Raw genomic sequence first — 19,416 nt, forward strand, 5'->3', positions numbered from 1 at the left:
GAATGAACACTTGCTCAATTGTTAAATTTAAAAATATGATCAAGACCTAAAATGCAGTAAAAAGAGTAGTAACTACTTGGTTAAAATATTCCTCCGACTTGTATATGTGTGATGGGAATGCATCAGCTGTGACCTCCCCAGTCTGGGGAAGACCGTCCCTGGGTGTGAGTCCGTCTGCAAGTTGATTTGTATGCAAGTAGGTATACAAAGCAGGACATAGTAGTTGCTGGGAAGTACAGGGAAACAATTGAATGTTTGATCTTTAAGATTACACCCCTGTTTAGGACCACATTCATAAGAATGTTTGTAAGGTGACCATTCGTAAATCAGGGACTCCCTGTAGTTGAAACTCACATCAAAGCTTCAGCATGTTCCACACCATTACCCCCTCCTTAAGACACTTGTTTCTTTGTCTCAGCTATTTATTACTTACGTACATCACTTTCCCTTCACTGATTGTCATAACATTCACAGGGCCAATAGGAAAAGGAGGGTACCACTTACAGGTTAGGAAATTGGAAAAGTTGGTGAAAAGTAGGGTCACAGACACTCACACACAAGTCCAAACATAGTAGACCAGAGGAGTTAAGGGAAAGTTGCAATAGATTAAGAAAAGAGAGAAGGAATGGGTCTAATAGATTGCTTAAGAATCTTGGGAAAGAGTAGAAACAGGCTGGAGAGCATGACTGGGAAGATCTCTAGAGCATCAGTAACTGTCTCAGTGGGGTGGTCGGAGCTATTAGAGAGTTCTTATTATATGAAACTTCTGAAATAAAAAATGAAGCACTCCTGAAGATGCAGATCAAATCAATCAGTGTTATTCCTCCTTGTTTGATAAACTTGTTGAAGTAAATATTTGGTTTTGTGCATACATCACCACAGTGTAAGCTAAAAATTTGTGAAATTTAAGCAATAGTGATAAGCAAGCTCTGATTTCAGTTTTTGTAGCCTTTCTCCCCCTCTTCAGTTGAGTCTTTCTATATTTGCTATCTTAAATTTCTGCAGTCAAGAAGACTATTTCACAGGCCGGCCATATGGAGCACTGGATTCTGGCTTCAACAGTGTTGACAGTGGCGATAAAAGGTGGTCTGGCAATGAGGTACATGATTTAGTATCTTTTTAAAATAATTCATTCAGTGTTTCAAAGTTCTGTTTCCATATCTATTACAACTGCCAGTAGCTTACAAATTATTTTCATGCTTTAAATCTAGACACCAATCATTGTAAAAATTACCATTCACCCTAGACCAGAAGCAGTACAGCACGGTCATCAGCATGTAACCCACAATCCTTGAAGAAATATAAGACCAAAGAGAAATTATTGACTTATTGACAATAGTTGACATATTGCTTCCCAAAGAGAGACGGGTTAATTCTCCTTCGTATTTTCAGTGCTACAGAGCTCTGGAAAGGCATGATTGCAAGGAAGGCATAGGGAAGGCAAATGCCAGTAGTGTCGTCCTCCTGATGAAATGTCCAGAGCATGGCCTGGTATTAGCAAATACCTTTTTTTTTTATCAGAGAGACAAATACAAGACCCCTAGCAACACCCTGCCTCAAGACATTGGCACTTGCTTGACTACATCATCATCTGTGTGAGATCCAGCAAGGATATTCACTTCTGCTGCATTATAGGAGCTGATGACTGCTGACAAACCACCACTTAATCCAGTCTACCATCACCATCAAGCTAAACTTCAACGTCGATAGACTTGATGATTCAGCAAAGAAATACCTACTCAATCATTGCCTCACAGCCAACTTGGCATTGCTCAATGTGAGAAAGTATGGAATGTCTACAGCTGGTCTGCTCTTAATTCCGTCATAAACAGCATTTATACGGAGACTCATGATTTCCCCACCAGCAAACATTAAGACTGATTTGACCAGAATGTCCTAAATATCCAGGGGATTCTAAATTGCAAGTGCAAGGAACTCCTGAATAGGAAATGCTTCTAAAGCTCAAAAGAAAAGCAGGTGTACAGACAAATGAAGGCTGAGGTCCAACAAAAGTCCCACGACCTAAATGGTAGATGATGGATGGAAAGTGTGGAGGAATTCCAGCAACTCACCAACAATAATATGTCAATTCTTCAGTGCAATCAAGACATTAACAGCCAATGACCTACCTCATTGAGGACTAAGAACAGAGTAGTGCTCATCAATGACAGAAAAGCAGCGTGTGTTTGTTGGAAGGAACACTTCGAGGATCTCTTGAACCAAGACTCTGAGCTCAGCGTGAGTGTCCTCAACCACATCCTGCAGCATGTTACCGTTCATCCAAACACAAACTTCGCTTAACACCACCTCTGTAATAATCCTCAACACTGGTCCCCTGCAAGGCTGTGTACTCAGCCCCCTACTGTACTCTTTAGACACACACGACTGTGTGGCCAAATTCTGTACCAACTCCATTTACAAGTTTGCTGACGACACCACCGTTGCAGGTTGGATCCCAAATAACAACGAGATGGAGTACAGGAAAGATATAGAGTGCCTAACAGCATGGTGTAAAGACAATAATCTCTTTGTTAACGTCAGCAAAATGAAGGAGCTGGTCTGTGACTTAAGGAAGCAGAGTGAAGGGCATGCCCCTATCTGTATCAATGGTGCTGAGGTGAAGATGGTCGAGAGCATCAAGTTCCTGGGAGTGACAATCACCGACAATCTGTCCTGGTCCACCCATGTTGACACTATGGTCAAGAAAGTATAGCAATGCCTCTACTTCCTCAGGAGGCGAAGGAAATTTGGCGATTCCATAAAGACTCTTACAAATTTTTATAAATGCATCATAGAAAGCCTCCTATCTGGATGCATCACAGCTTAGTATGGCAACTGCTCTTCCCAAGACTGAAAGAAACTACAGAGCATTGTTAAGCACAGCCCAGTCCATCACCGCCTCCCATCCATTGAATTCATCTACATTTAACGCTGCATCGGGAAAGCAACCAACATAATCAAAGACCCCTCCCACCTCGGTTATACTCTCTTCTGCCCTGTTCCATCGGACAGAAGATATCAAAGTTTTTATAATCTTCCCTGCTGTTATCCGACTTTTCAGTGGACCTCTTTAATGTTAATGTTGATTTCTCTTTGCACTTTTCTGGCAGCTGTAACATTGGATCCTCCACCCTGTTCTGTTACCCTCATGCACCTCTATAATACAATCTGCCTGTAAAGTACGTAAGACAACACTATCACTGTTCCTTGATATATGCGAAATAGTAAATTGAATTGAATCAAGTCAAGTCTGACAGCTGAGAACCAGCAAGGCTGTCACGGCACGTAGAATCTCTGCTGAAACTCTTGTATACGTACATGACCTATTTGGAAGAATGAGAGCATGCCATTACATCTCTGAAATAACATAATTGTGACCATTTTCAGTGAGACTGATTCGGATACCTACAGTGTGCTTCCCTTGCTATCCGCTAAAGTGAAGATCATTGCTGCCACTGGGCGGAGGAAATTGAGGAGAGGTTTTGAAGATTTCCTGCTAGAGTCACAAAGCAGGTTCCATCAAAAGGCACAGTGAACACTGACTTTGAGACCAGTTCGAGAAAAGTGCAGAGTGCACCTACTTATATATGATATCCTTGGACCTCACAAGGGCCTTTGACTGTGACATCTTGTGGGATTATGGAGCATTTACCTCAAATTTGACTGATCATAGCAATTCAATGTCAGGCTTCACCTGCTGCATGACAACATGTATGGCATGATCAGGACCAACAGATCTACTACAGACCCAAATTATATGCATATGTGCCTCAACCTCGACTGGGTCATTGCACAAACACACTATGCCATCTTGCTCACCATAACACTTCACATATCCAGGCTGTTTGATGCTACAGTGGAGATTCTCGACAGGATGAACAGAAAAATTCCCAACTAGAGATGAAGCATCCATGAAGATGTAACCATCTCGAAGAGGCCCAGCTGGAGGCCAAAACAGAAGGAATGCAAGAAAATCACCCACGCGCCTCTTCAAACTCTATCAGTGGCAGGTTATAGGGCCCAGCAGTGTACTGTTTAGTCACCTCAGGATACAACTCCAAATTTGAAGGAAGTCATCCTCAGTCATGAGGAGCTGCCTAAGAAGAAGAAATTACTTTGCCATGTATGATAGACCCAAGGTAATACTTAGGAAGATAGGCACACACTAACAGAACTGTTTTCGTTAAAATATTGCTTGCTTTGTAGGTTGTTACTTCACAGCATCCCTTGTGTAAAATCCACTGCTGTGGTATTGATTATGTCGTATGTACAAAATAAAGTGTTGCCTTTCAAATTACAGCCCACAGATGAGTTTTCTGATCTCCCACAACGAATGAGTGAAATTGCGAAAGAGCAACGGCAGCGGCGAGATAGTCAGTATCATGAGCATCGAGGTGTACCACTCGTGACAAATGGCCCGGGTAAATAAGCTCTGAGACAGAAACGACCTTAGTAATTGAGTATGTGTGGTTATGCTAGAATCACACAGCCAATGAAAATAAATAAACATTCTCCAATTGTTAGCATTTCATTCATTTAAAACTTGGCATATGTGCTACATCTAAGCCGAAGAGTGTGAGTGGAGCAAAGTGGCACATTACTTTTAAGTTGTTGTCGGTGTGACTTGAAATAGTTTAAATCTGTGGACAAGCTTTGGTCTCATATATGATTTTCAGATCTTTTCATCCTAAAGTTTTCCACAGTTTCTTCTAGAAGCAGAAATTTATCGTTAAACCAATTCTTTATTTTGAATAATCCATGTGTATGCAGACACCTCAGAATATGTAAAATATTGTTATTTGTTCCAACTGTCAATTTAGTTTCTGCTTTGGTCTCTGATTATTGTACCAGCACTTTGATCAAGTTAAACTAAGCATCCAGATACTACTTCAATTAATAGAATATCTTATTTTCAGATTGTTTGGTACAGTCTCGGCATATATGTGACTTACGAGTCAGAGTCGGAGCAATGTTGTAGAATGATGAAATTAAGTCCCAAACCCAGGAGTCTCCATTTGTGATGTCTTGCTACCAACAGGACAAGCAGATTAGATTTCCACTGAAATAGAAGTTGATAGACCTTACATCTTTCATTTGCACTCTCTGCTCCTTCATGCCCTGGTCTTTGATGGGATATCAACCAGACTAGATAAAGGAGAAGCAGTAGATGTAATGAATTTGGATTTTCAGAAGGCATTTGAGAAGGTATCACCATTAGGTTACTTAATAAAATAATAGTCCGTAGTGTTGGAGATAGCATGGATAGAGGATTCATTAACTATCAGAAGATAGAATTGCGATAAGGGGAACAGTTTCATCATGCCAACCTGTACCTGATAGAGTGCCACATGGAACAGAGCTGAGGCCACAATTATTTTTGAAATATACTAATGACTTGGTTGAGGAAACTGAATGTATTAAGCCAAATTTGTGGACAGAATATAATGTGGGAAAATGTGAGGTTATTGCCTTGGGCAGGAAGAATGAGAAACTGAGTATTATTTAAATGGAGTAAAACTGCTGAAAGCTGCAGAACAGAGTAATTTGGGGGACCTCATGCATGAATCACAAACAGCTAGCATCCAGGTTCAGCGAGCAAATGGAATGTTGGCCTTTATTCTAAAGGGAATAGAGTATAAGAGTAGGGGGGTTTTGCTATGTCTCCACCTAACCCCAAACTGTATTAATCAGCAACAATTTTACTGTAATTCTGTCCTTAAATCCAGGTTTTGCAAGGCAGTATATCCCACAAAGTCATCTGCAGCATTGAATTCCGATCAACTACCCTGTCACGTTTATGCCAGTTCTTTGCTGAGACAGCATAGAACTAATTCTATTGCCTTGTCTTTCCTAACAGACTTTTGACTCTGTTTCAAATATTTGCCTATATTTTATTAGATTTGGTGTCTATATTAATAATTCCCAACAACAAAACATGCTGTACACCTTCTGTCAAACAAGTTCTCCTAAACTCTCTCTTCACTCATTAAGTGGTAATGTTATATTGATGACTCCAGCCTACTTCTGAATTTCAAACCAGAGATGTTGGTATTTTCATACCCACTAGATCAAAACTTAGAAAAAGCTATAAAGTCCCCTGTAAGTTTTTTACATGCTGGAGGTAGTCAGTACACGACAAGTCTTTCCTCATACCTAGAATTTCTGATAACTACAGTTCCCACTGACTTATGGCAGAGTGTTGTAATATATATTGTCAAGTATATTTGCTGTGCACTGAAACAAATTACAATATTTATCTCTCAGTTGTTCTTATAGCACTGTCTACTACATCAATGGGCTTGCAAAATCTGTGCAATTGGCACATTCTTGAAGTGTTGGTTTTCAAGTTCTAACTGAGAGGTAGAATTTGGGAATCCCAGCTCAGGCAGCAGTGCTGGGTCCAGGCAAGGAGTGGTATCCAGTGATAAGTAAGAAATACCTTGAAGTGAGAATATATATATCAGCACCACAAAGCTTTAGCTCTGACTTGAGGCAAACCAGCCAATTCAGTGATGGGTAAAAGTTACAACCAAATAAAGTGAACCGTTAGAGTCACTATCACCAGCAACTGTGCAGTTGTAGTTCATGTTAATAGTTTTCTCTTTATGGATGATGTGAGTGACTCGCCATTTAAATATGGATGTGATGAGGAATGTATCGTATCCCATCTCTGAGATTGTCTCGGTGAATTTATACCTCATGCTTATGAAGGCATTCTGAAGTTTATTCTGTTTTGTGTGCCCAAAACTGCACATGGTGCTTTAACATAGATTAATTGATGTGTGTTGAAATGCACGGTTTCGTCATTGCTCTTGTAGCCTTTGGCACCATTTAGAAAACCCTTAAATGCTGCATGTAGTTTCAGTAATTTTCTGTGAGAGAATTCTGGAAAGGCAAGGTCTAAAGTTGCAGTCACAATGGCTGTTTTATGAGGTAAATAAGTTTCAACCAGCGACTGAGTGCAATTATTTTTGTCTTCTTTCCAGTTGAACACGACCTAGAGCAGATTGATTACATTGACAGCTGTGCCATGGAGGAAGAGGAAGAGGATATGCGATTGCCAAAACGACTTGACTCCTCCAGTCTCAGCTCACAATTCATAGCATACATTGAACGACGACGGATTAACTATGATGTAACTTTTTAGTTCTTGCCTAAAACCAGTCAGAATATTTGCATGTAAAGAATTTTTAAATTCATTCACTGGATGTGGGTGTCTTTGCCAAGATAGTATTTATTGCCAATCCTTACTAGCTGTCAAGCAGTTGCTGGTGAGCTATCATCTTGAAGTGGTGCAATTCATGTGGAGAAGCTACTCCCAGTCTTTGTAGGCAGGGAGCTCCAGGATGTTGGCCCTGTGACAATGAAAAGACAGAAATATATATCCTCAAACCAGGATGGCATGTATCTTTGAGCAGTATTGGGGGAGGTAGTAGTGTTCCCGTACCCCTGCTGGCCTCCTGCTGCTTGGCCATGGAGATCGTGTGTTTGGAAAGTGCTGTTGAAGAAACATTGATGAACTGCTGCAGTACATCTTATACGTGATAGCTATCTAGTCAGTGTGGTGAGAATTAATATTTACTCTGGTCAAAGGGTCACTAGCCCATCAGGATGCTTTGTCCTAGATGGTCTCAACTACTTGAATGTTTATGAAGATACTTTCATCCAGACAAATGTGAATGTTCTGTCCCATGGCTAATTTCTGACCTGTAGATAATGGAAAGATGTTATGAAACCCAATATTGTAATCACAGTATATATGTGGCTAGTGCAGTTAAGTTTCTGGTTAATCTTAACTCTCGTTACGTTGATGTTGGAAGATTCTTTGATGCTGATAATGCTGTATATTAAGCAAGTTACTCTTGCTTTTGCTTATTGGAAATCAACATTCCCTGGCACTTGTAAGTACGAACATGACTTGCTACATATTAGACCAAGATTTTCTGAAGAAGGGTCTAGGCCTGAAGCGTCAGCCTTCCTGTTCCTTCGATGCTGCTTGGCCTGCTGTGTTCATTCGGCTCTACACCTTGTTATGTCACATATTAGATCAAAGCTGAATGTTGTCGAGATTTTGCTGAACATTGGGCAAACTCACTATCTGAGGAATTGCAAACAGAGCTAAACCCAACAGTCAGCAACGAGCACCCACACTTTGGTCTTACGGTGAAGGGAAAGTCATTGATGAAGCTGCTAATGATGATTGAACCTAGAACACTACCCTGAAAAACCTCTGAAGTGATACCATGAACTTGAGCTAGGTATAATTTTAGCCAGTGGAGAATTTTTTCCCTCATTTCCTTTTAACTTCAATTTTACTTTGACTCCGTGATGCCACGCTTGGTGAAACCCTGCCTTGATCTTAAGAACAGTTTCTGTCAACTCTGGAACTTTTTTCTCTTGCCCTTGCTTGAACTAAGGCCGTAAACAGATTATTGCCGAATAAGTGCCTTTTGAAACCCTAGAAAATTGACCATAAAATGATAGAAATTAACATGCAGTTTGGAAGTGAAAAACGTGGGTCGGAAACAACTGTTTTTAATTTAAATAAAGGGAATTACTGTATATACTCAAGTACAAGTCGATCTCCTGTTTAAAAAAAAAAAATCAACCCCTATTTTTGGCCAAAAAATCTGGAATTTTCCATTTATTGAGTCCTAACTGAGAGGTAGCTTTGGTCCCTTTTAACTAGAACAACTATACCTAACTCCTTTTCAAAGGTAGTTGAATTAAAAGTCGACCTTAGTTCTTCACAGATAACAGATCAACATTTGTGAGTCAAGGTATTATCCTATACATAAATGTTACGATATTACGACTAGGAAATGAATTTTTCTTTCAGGCTATTATATGTTTTTGATGTACAATTCAACCAATTTGGCATGAAATTTAAGATGCATCAGGTCAGAGTCGGGCGACAACCTCCCTTTGTGTGCAACTCACTTGAGCTCAGTTCCCCTGTAGCACTCATGGAATACAGTCATATACCTAGTTGAGGTTTTGAAATTTCTTCTTCATTTTGTGTAAAAATGCCCTCCAGAAAACACACAAAATATTCGGCAGTGTTTAAACTGAAAGTTTATTGAAGTTGCAGAGAAGACAAATAACTGTGTCGCAGCAAGAGAATTTTGTGTTTTTGTTGTTTTTCTTTATTTGTTTAGAGATCAATTGGGCTTCTGTAATGATACAGTAGTTTAGACTGTAGCATGAATTTTAGTCCCTCAAAAGTAGTATCCATGTAACCTTAAAAAAAAGTCTAAAAAAATTTGACTTTTACACGAATATATACAGTACAATGGAACAAGGATAGAGTTGGCTAAAGTGAACTGAGCGAATAGGTTTGCAGGAGAAATAGTAAGCAAGCAGTGGCAGATATTTAAGGGGGTCATTCGTGACTCTCAGCAAAAATACATCTCAGTAAAGGGGCAAGATTCTAAGAGATGGATAAACTAACCATAGCTAAACAAGGAAATTGTGGAGAGAATTAAGTTGAAAGAAAGAGCATTTAGGAGGCCAAAGTCAGTGATAGCCCCGTAGACTGGGATAAATCCAGAATCCAGCAAAGGAAGACTGAAAAAGAGAAAATAAGCTACGTGGGCAAACTAGCGAGGAGTATTAAAAACTGTCAATAAGGGCTTCTTTAAATTTATCAAAAGGAAGAGAGAGATCAAAGTGAACACAGACTCCTTTGAAAATGAATCTGGGGAGATAGTTATTGGGAAACAAGGAAATAGCAGAGGAGTTGAACAGATAATTTCCATCAGTCTTTATTATGGAAGGTGATTCGCGTATCCTATTAATACTAAAGAATACAGATAAGGAATTCAGTATCATCACTAGAGAAGCAGTATTAGACAAACTAATGGGGCTAAAGACAGGTAAGTCCCCTGTCTCTAATGGCTGGCATCCTAGGATCATAAAAATAAGTAAGTGCAGTGATAGTGAATGCATTGGTTGTAATTTCCAAAAATCCTTACATTCTGGCATAGTACCAGATGATTTGAAAACTGCTAATGTGACACCTCTATTCAAAAAGGGAAGGAAGCAAAAATAGTGACCTAGAGGCTGATTAACCTAACGTGTCTTGTTGGAAAACTATTGAAATCAATTCTTAAGGAAGTATTAGCAGAATATTTGGAAAATCATAATTTAATCAAGCAAAGTTAGCATGGCTTCATGAAAGGGAAATCATGTCTGGCTAATTTTATTAAAATTTTTTCGAGTAAGTCTCAAGCAGAGTGGATAGAGGAGAACCAGCAGATGTGTTGGATTTCCAAAAAACATTTGACAAGATACCTCACAGAAGTTATAAGAGCCCATCGTGTTTGAGGTAGTATATTGGCATGGCTAGAGAATTGGCTCATGGGAGTGGAGATAAGGGGTTCTTTATCAGGTTGGTGACCTGTGACCAGTGCAATTGTTTACTATATATATACCCTTGGAGGAAGGAAACAAATGTACGGTAACCAAGTTTGCAGGCAACACAAAAATAGATAAAAAGCCTGGTTGTGAGAGGGATGCCAGCAGTTGATTGAGATATTCTTCGTTTAAATATGCGGACAGAAAGTTGGCAAATGCAGTTTAATGTGCGCAAATGTGAATTTAATTTTAGAAGGGAGAATGAAAGAACAGAATATTATTTAAACAGAGAAAAACTGCAGAAAGCTTGCAAAAAAATTTTTAAGATGGCTTTGGCAGAGCAGACAGCATATGGGCTCCTTGCCAGGGCTTGGCCTCTTCGTTTGCATGTTTTTTCTTCTTCCTCCTTCCACTTTTTTCTCAAACTTCTCTGCTAAAGAGAGTTCTTCAACAGGAGGTGGACTTCGGAGTGGCAGCGGCATCTTCAGAGGCAGCGTGGCCACAGAGACAGTCAATCAGCCTGTGAAACCTGAAGTGGGACTTTCGCTTCAGCGTGGAGTGGGCCCTTGCTGACAGCGTGTAGTGGACTGGGCAGCCTGGAGCAGGACACTCTTGATGGCATGGCATGGGCTGGGAAGCCTGGAGCGGGACTGTCTTGGTGGCATGGTGTATGCTGGAAGCCCACAGTGAGAGTCCAGTGGCAGCATGCTGAAGGAAAAGTTGGACTCTCTTTAAGTTACCTTATTTTTAATTTTATTCTAAGTTAATGTGAATGGCGCCCATGTACGGCGACGGTACACACTTTTCACTGTATTTGATATTGAATATACATGATAATAAAGGATATTCTAATATTCTAACAGAAAGGGACTTTGGGTACTTGTGCACAAAACATAGAAAGCTAGCAGACAGGTGCAGCAGGTAATTAGGAAGGTTAATTGAATGTTAGATCTTATTCCAAGGGAGTTGGTGTATAAGAGTAGGGAAATTGCCTTGATAGGGTAAATGCTGAGATGATGTTACCCCTCATGGGAGAGTCTAGGACCAGAACGTAGAGTCTCAGGATAAAGGGGCACTAATTTAAAACTGATATGGGGAAGAATTTGTTCTTTCAGAGGGTTAAGTGTTTTTTGGATCCCCTTGCCACAAAGAGCTGTGGGGGCATCGTCCTTGTTATATTTAAGGCTAAGATAGATTTTTGATCAGTTAGACGACAAGGGTTCTGGGGAAAAGTCAGGAAAGTGAATGTGAGGAATGTCGGATCAACCATTACCCTACTGAATGGTGGAGCAGGCTTGAGGGGCTAAACAGACTATTCCTGTTCCTATTTTTATGGTCTTATTAATTTATGTCATTCAAAAACATAGAGACCAGGCTCTTAGGATACAGTGGTAATGTCCCTGTTGCTGGACTACAAGAGCTGGGTTCAAGTCCTGTCTCTTTCAAAGGTATGTCATAACATGTCTGAACACGTTGATTAGAAAATATAGAAACATAGAAAATAGGAGCAGAAGTAGGCTGTTTGGATCTTTGAGCCTGCTGCACCATTCAGTATGATCGATATCCAACTCAGTGCCATGTTCCTGCTTTCTCCGCGTAGCTTTGATCCCTTTTAACTAGAACAACTATACCTAACTCCTTTTCAAAGGTAGTTGAATTGAATCAAACTGAAACCTGGCTTCTATCTCAGCAGGAGGTTGAGATGAATCATCCATCTGTGTTGCATTTGCACATTCTCACCATGTCTATGGGTTTCTGCCAGGTGCTCCGGTTCTCTCCCACAGTCTAAAAATATGCAGGTTGGGTAGACTGGCCATGGTAAATTGTCTGTAGTGTCCAGAGACCTACAGTCTAGGTGGATTAGCCACGCTAAATGTGGGGTTATGGAATAGAGGCTGGGTCTGGGTGGGATGCTTTACAGGAGGTCGGTGCAAACCCAGTGGCCTGAATAGCCCTTTTCCACACTGTCGGGATCCTATGACTTGGGACTTCCAGGTGAAAATGCTTGCAAATGCTTCAGCCTTGTTTCTTACACTGCCATACTGGATTACACCATTATAAGAATGTGGAAATATTAATGGAGCCTTCTTGTAAAATCTTTTACAAGTATAATATTAAAAGGAAAGTTGTTTAAATAAATGTTCATTCCTTGGAAGCAGAGACAGGAAAAATGATGATGTAGAGTAAAGAAATAGCAAAGATATTGAATAAATATTGTGTTTGTCTTTACGGTTGAAGGCACAAGTACAAATTATAAACCAGAAATAGAGGGCAACCGAGGGGTTAGTAAGAGTGAGGAAATTCATGTTATTAATGCCAGTAGAAAAAAAGTACTGGAGAAATTTAAATGACCAAAATCCAACTTTTTCCACAGCGTAATGGCCTACATCCTACGGTTTTAAGACATGGTTTTTATTACGGTGGATGCACTGGTTATGATTTTCCAATATTTGGACCAGCTGAGTGGACAACAGCTTGGAGAAATAATATGGATAAGTGTGAAGTCATACACTTTGGTAGGAGGAATTGAGATCCAGAGTATTTATAGAATGGTGAGAGACTGAGAAGTATTGATGTCCAAAGAAACATGAGTCCTTGTTCTGAACTGATTGAAAGCTAACATGACGCTGCAGCAACCAATTAGGAAGGAAAATTGTATGCTGACCTTTATTGTAACAGGATTTGAGTGCAGGAGCAAAGATGTCTTTCTTCAATTGTATAAAAATTTGGTGAGAATGCACACGGAGTGTCTTGTGAAGTATTGGTCCACTACCTTAAAACAGGATATACTTGCCATGGAGACAGCGCAACGGAAATTCACCAGACTAATTCCTGGATGGCAGGAATGTCCTTTGAGGAGAGGTTAAGGGAACTGGACCTGTATTTTCAGGAATTTAGAAGAATACCCTATGACTCTGATACATTATCTTAGAGCTTAGCAAATTCTTAAACCTATAGAAAGTGTAAATGCAAACAGGAAGTTAGAGAATAAGGGGCAAACCATTTGTGACTGTGATGATGATGAATTCCTTCAGATGGTAATGGATATTTAAAATTCTATACCTCAGAGCTATGTAAACTCAAGTCATTAAATATGTCCAAGACAGAGATCAATAGATTTCTAATTACAGTTATTGCTAAGGGAAATGGGGATGGTATGAGAAATAGATGACAGGTCACGGTCTAGAATGGCAGAGCAGGTTCTAGGGGCTGAATAGCCTACTCTGGCTGCGATGTTCCAATCCAGATATGCTGACAATAAAAAGGTAGGTGAGAATACCAGCTGAGAAGCGGACACAAACAGTCTGTGGAGTGATATATACAGGTTAAGTGAATGGGCAATAAAGTGACAGATGGGGAAGAGTGAGGTTTTCCATGTTCTACTCCTGACAGGCAGTTGTTAAAGGAAGAATCCAAAGCTTGAATAGATTTATTCACAGTGTGAAACATTGCAGGTATATATTTCCTGACTCCACTCAGAATTGATTTGAATCATTTGTTGTCACATGTATTCAATGTAAAAATACAGTAAGAAGTGTGTACCTTCGCCATACATACATGGAGCCATTCACATTAACTTACAATAAGATAAGGAAAAAAAAAAAACTTGAGAGTCCAACTTTCCACTACCACAGTCCCACTCCGGGCTTTCCAGCCCACGCCATGCCGCTGCCAACAGAGTAGTGTGCCACACAATAAGGTGGAGAGTGTTGTCGGTTTAGAATGGAATGTGGTACCACTGCGGCTGTGCAGTGTTCTATCCTACTAATATTGTCATTGATGTGGACCATATAGATTGGCAGGGGGACGGTTCACCTAGTGAGGTTGATGGCTGGTGTGCGATACAGAATGATGCCAGTAGTGTGGGTTCAATTCCTGCACTGGCAGAGGTTACCATGAAGGATTCTCGTTCTCAACCCCTCCCTTCACCTGAGGCGCAGTGACTCTCAGGTTAAACCACTGCCAGTCGTCTCTCTGTAATGAGAGAACATCCCTATGGTCCAGTTCTTTTACCTTTATAGATTGGTGAGAGCGAGCTCAGGGAGGTGTCTCTGTTTTCTCATTACATGCTGCAAGATCAAACTGCCAACTGCATCCTTCAAAACTGACGGCCTCCATTTTATCATTGTGATGAATATTAAAGTCTTCATCCGGAGAGCATTCTCTGCCTTTGCTATTCTCAGCACTTCTTCAAAGTGGTGTTCGACATAAGGAATAGTGACTCTTGTACATGATTGACCTGATGCCTTGAGACGTCTAGGATCAGATGTCAATGCTGAGCATTCCTGGATAACTTCTGCCCACATGTATATAACTATGTCACCATTTCTGTGTATCACAGAATCATTCAGTACTGAAGCAGTCCATTGGCCCATGGAATCTGTCCTCCAAAAATACGCTACTACCAACACTTGTCCCACTTCAAGTGCTTATGCAACTACTTTTTTTAAAGATTGTGAGGTTATCTGCCTCAACTATCCTCCCAGACAGTTCATTCCAGATCCCACCATTCTCTGGGTGAAAACATTTTTCCTCAAATCCCCTCTAAACCTCATGCCTTTCACTTTAAAAAGGTACCCCTTTGATCTTGACCTTTCGACTAAGGGGAACAGCTGCTTTCTATCTTCCCTGTCCAGACCCCTCATAATCTTGTACACCGCAGCCTGATCCTCTCCTCAACCTTCTTTGCTCCAAAGAAAACAAGCCAAACTTATCCAGCCTCAGTTCATAGCTGAAATGCTCCATCCCAAACAAATTCTGGTGAATTTCCTCGAGATCAGTCACATTCTTCCTAAGGCGTGAGGATCAAAATTGCACACTGTACTCCAGCTATGGCCTGACCAAAGTTCCATGCAGCTTCAAAATAATCTCCCTGTTCCGATCATCTATGCCACTACTATAAAGGCAAACATCCCATATGCCTTCTTAGCTCCCTATCAACCTGTCCTGCAACCTTCAATGATCTGTGGTCGAGCACCCCAAGATCCCTCTTTTCCTCTGAACTTCCTCTTATTCTTTGAATACTCCCTTGTCTTGGTGGCACTTCTAAAGTGTATCACCTCACTATTGTCAGGGTTAAATTCCATCTCTTTGTATCATCCACAAACTCACTTATCATCCCACCCACACTCTCAACTACGTTATTTGTGAATATTACAAACACGAACAGTAAGGGATCCTGCACTACTCCCTGCAGAACGCCACTGCACGCCAAGCTCCAGTCACACAAACAGCCTTGTACCATCACCTGCCACTGAGCCAGTTTTGGATCCAACTTGCCAAGAAATCCTGGATGTTTTTGCCACCTTTATCAGTTTCCCATGTTGAACCTTGTTAAAGCTCTTGCTGAAGTCCACATAAAGTATGTCACCTGCTCTATCTTCATCTACATACTTGCTAGCCTCCTTGATAAATTTCAGCCAGATTTGTTAGGCTTGACCTCTCTTTGACAAAGTCATGCTGACAATCCTGATCACCCCTCGCCTCTCTAAATAGAGATTTTCTCCTTTTGTATTTTCTACAGTAGTTTCCAGAGGAGGTCTGTTCTGCCAGTAGAACAGAGCATAGACAGGAATGCTGCTGAAAGAACCTGCTGCACAGGGTTAAAGATATAATTCTGAGAATAGGACTATCAGATTGTTGCATGACTCTGTTGGCTACCCTAGTTTTAGTATAAATCCCCAGCTGTTGCTGACGACCATATTGTAGGTCTGACTGGGCTGGCAGTGCCTTTGTCCTGTCTGATACCAATACCTAGATTGATGCTGAGAAGTGCGTCTATTTTATTCTTCTTATGCATTGTTTAACGTAGTTTTGTACAACCAGGTAACTGTTAGGGCATTACAGCAGGCAGGTAAATGTCACCCTCTGTGGCATATATTAGCCAGGTCAGATAATGCTGGCAAGTTTACTTTCTTTAAGGACATTAGTGAAGCAGATAGAGTTGTATCACAATCAGGTAATTTCATGGTCTCCATACTATTTGTTTTATTAACTGAATTGAGATTCAAATTACCATGGTAGATTTGAAGTCACTTCCCTAGTTCATTAAATTGGGCCTTTAGACTAGGAGTCCAGTAATACAACCACAATGACATTTATACCCATTTTATATGATTGAATAGTAGTTTACTGAAGCATTCTATACTTATAGATGTTTGAATTTAATACTTAGACTTAGTCTCATCCTTGTTAATTAAGTAACCCATTGTACTGTTGTACTATGTTTAGTTGCTGTTTACTTGCATAGATCAATTTAACATGCAAAAATAAAATCTGGATTGTTTTTGTACATGCAGTACAATATACAAATGTGTACAAACGCAAAACATATTTCGTTCATTGATTACAGCGTTAGTGATAGTGATAATCATTCATTTGAATGATTCCAGCTGATGATAATACTAGACAAATCAGATCCCAGAAGGAAATCTGATTTTGATAATTTTTTTCATTTTGGTAATTAGTTACCATCGTGGTTACTCTCTGAAGATTGCAGATATTCTTTAACAATTGACCACATGTTTATTATACAAGAACAAAAAGCGCATGAAGATATAGATGAAAGTTAGAAAGATCTTAACGCAAACAGCAAAACAAAATTTCAGTGTGTTCCCCAATGCTATTCTTTTACAGCCATTAAACCCTAAAATCTCAAGACGAGGAATTGAAAGAAAGAGATAAGTCCAACTTATAGATGAGATACAGAAGGGAATTCTCTATGATATTTGAGTGTTAAAAAGTAGTAGTGTTAGAGTAGATGTGACTTGAACTTTACAGTGTGTTGGAAATATCTCAAATTTTATTAGATGTAAATAGCTTATTCTATTTCATCTTAGTTTATTTTGAGTTACAAACTTGTTTACTGTTAAAACCATAATATGTCATTGTATGCTTGTGTTTCAATGAAAGATCACCTTGTTAAATAAAAACAAATCAAAATATGATCTTTCAAGCCCGTCTTGATTTTGAAATCTGACTTGTCCAGTAATAATATAGCTGGGATCATAACAATATAAATATCCCACCCATTAACATTACAGGGTTTCTCCTTGGCACTGGAGTCTTATGCTTTCTTGGAATGAATGCATCTTGATCACTTTCAAATGATTTGCTGTCCTGTTTTTAAAAAAAAAAGAGAGAACCTTCACAGGACTGCCCCATATCCACCTGCCTTGACTTTGAAATCTAGTTCCCACTATATAATGTATGTATGTATTACATCTTTCATCGCACATTTTATAATCATAGTTCATAAAACTGCTGTGGAACTGTAACTGTTGGGCAGGATTACAACTGGTAATTTAGTATTGAAACTTTTTTTTTCCCTTTGAAGGCTTCTCCGATGAAATCAAAGCATGTTGGAGATTCACAAAAATCTGTAAATGACAGGGGCTGGCTACAACAAAACAGGTATTGCCTTCAGTTTCAATTTTGACTTTATATGAAATAACTAAAGAATTCACCAAGCTGGTGAACTGCTTTTAGAAATGTACTTCGGTCTATGGGTATTTGTATAACCGTATTCCAGTATGAATTTGCACCTTAAGGAGAGAAGAAGCCAACCAGAAATTAAGGAAGCGGGGATAGAAAAAAATAACTTTTTGTGTGGATTCTTTATTAAAAAGTGAACCAAAAACATTAGAAAGATAGAAATAATGCCTGCAGCTGTTGGCTAGTTAGTTGGGCATCGATGGCTCGAAGAGTTCAAAGATAGATAACAAAATTCTAGAGACAAATACTATAATTTAATAAAACAGATTTAGAAAAAGAAAGTCCAACTTGACTCAACAAATAATTTAAAGTAGTGGAAAGGGCAGAGTGATGGGATTGGTATACATGTTATTTCAGAAAGCCCTTGGTAAAGTTCCACATAATACATTAATGGTAAAGGTCAGGGTGTGTGAAGTCTACAGCCAGTCATTTTTTTTTATTTGTGTTCCTCTAGCTAGGCCAGCATTTATTTCTCATCCAAGTTGGAGTAATTGTTACTTCCCATTTGTCAGTCCAAGCCTGGATGTTGTGCAGGTCCTGCTGTATATCGATATGGAGGGCTTCAGTATCTGAGGAGATGTGAATGGTGTTAACTATTGTCGTATTGCAACATTTCCCACTCTGCCGTAATGATAGAGGGGAAGCCATTGATAAAGCAGCTTTACTTTGGGCCTCCCCTGAGGAACTCTTGCAGTGATGTCCTGGGGCTGAGATGATAGACATCCAACAACCACAACCATCTTTCTTTAACTAGGTATGACTCCAACCAGTGGGGTGATTTTCCCCCAATTCCCATTGCCTCCAGTTTTTCTAAGGCTTATTGCTACTCTGTCATTTTCTGATGTCATGGGCTCTCACACTTGCCTTTTCTGTTTTGTCCATGTTTGGACCAAGGCTGTAACTAGGTCAGACCTGAGTGGCTCTGCAAAACCCAAACTGTCTGTCATTGAACACATGATTCCGTTACAGGTGCTGCTTGGTCACACCGTCAATGATCCCTTCCATCAGCAGCACCAGGCATACTTAAAAATGAGATACCAACCTTGTGAAGCTACCAAACAGGACTACTTGCACGCCCATCAGCATAAGCAGCAAGTGATAGACAAAGCCAATCAATCCTATAATCAATGGATCTAATCTAAGCTGTACAGTCCCGCCACATGCAGTCGTGCAGGGTGGTGGATAATTAAACAGCTCACTAAAGGAGGAGGCTCCACCATTCCCCATTCTCAATGATGGACAATCCCAACACATCAGCGCAAAAGATAAGGATGAAGCATTCTCAAGAGCCAGAAGTGGATTATCCATCTCAGCCTCCTCCAGTGATCCCCAGTATCACAGATACCAATCTTCAGCCAACTTGAATCACTCCATGTGACATCAAAAATCGGTTGGAGGCACTTAATAGTGCAAAGACTACGGGCTCTGACAATCTACCAACCATAGTAGAGTCATAGAGATGTAGAGCATGGAAACAGACCCTTTGGTCCAACTTGCCCATGCCAACCAAATATCCTAAATTAATCGAGTCCCATTTGCCAGCATTTGGCCCATGTCCCTCTAAAC

The 19,416-nt window shown here is 40.0% G+C and overlaps 1 protein-coding gene across 2 annotated transcripts in view; it reads left to right on the plus strand.

Moving 5' to 3' along the window:
• LOC109938889 (DISP complex protein LRCH3-like) overlaps positions 1 to 19,416 on the plus strand; it is a 145,296-nt gene that overhangs the window by 93,014 nt on the left and 32,866 nt on the right. For both annotated transcript variants that reach the window (XM_048604799.1, XM_048604800.1), the window contains exons 7-10: positions 1,006 to 1,099; positions 4,301 to 4,421; positions 6,987 to 7,135; positions 17,693 to 17,769. In XM_048604799.1, the coding sequence (XP_048460756.1) occupies positions 1,006 to 1,099; positions 4,301 to 4,421; positions 6,987 to 7,135; positions 17,693 to 17,769 (441 nt within the window). The remainder of the gene's footprint in view (positions 1 to 1,005; positions 1,100 to 4,300; positions 4,422 to 6,986; positions 7,136 to 17,692; positions 17,770 to 19,416) is intronic.

The sequence above is a fragment of the Rhincodon typus genome, chromosome 13 (assembly GCF_021869965.1).
Source record: "Rhincodon typus isolate 14 chromosome 13, sRhiTyp1.1, whole genome shotgun sequence".
NCBI classification, from domain to species: domain Eukaryota; kingdom Metazoa; phylum Chordata; class Chondrichthyes; order Orectolobiformes; family Rhincodontidae; genus Rhincodon; species Rhincodon typus.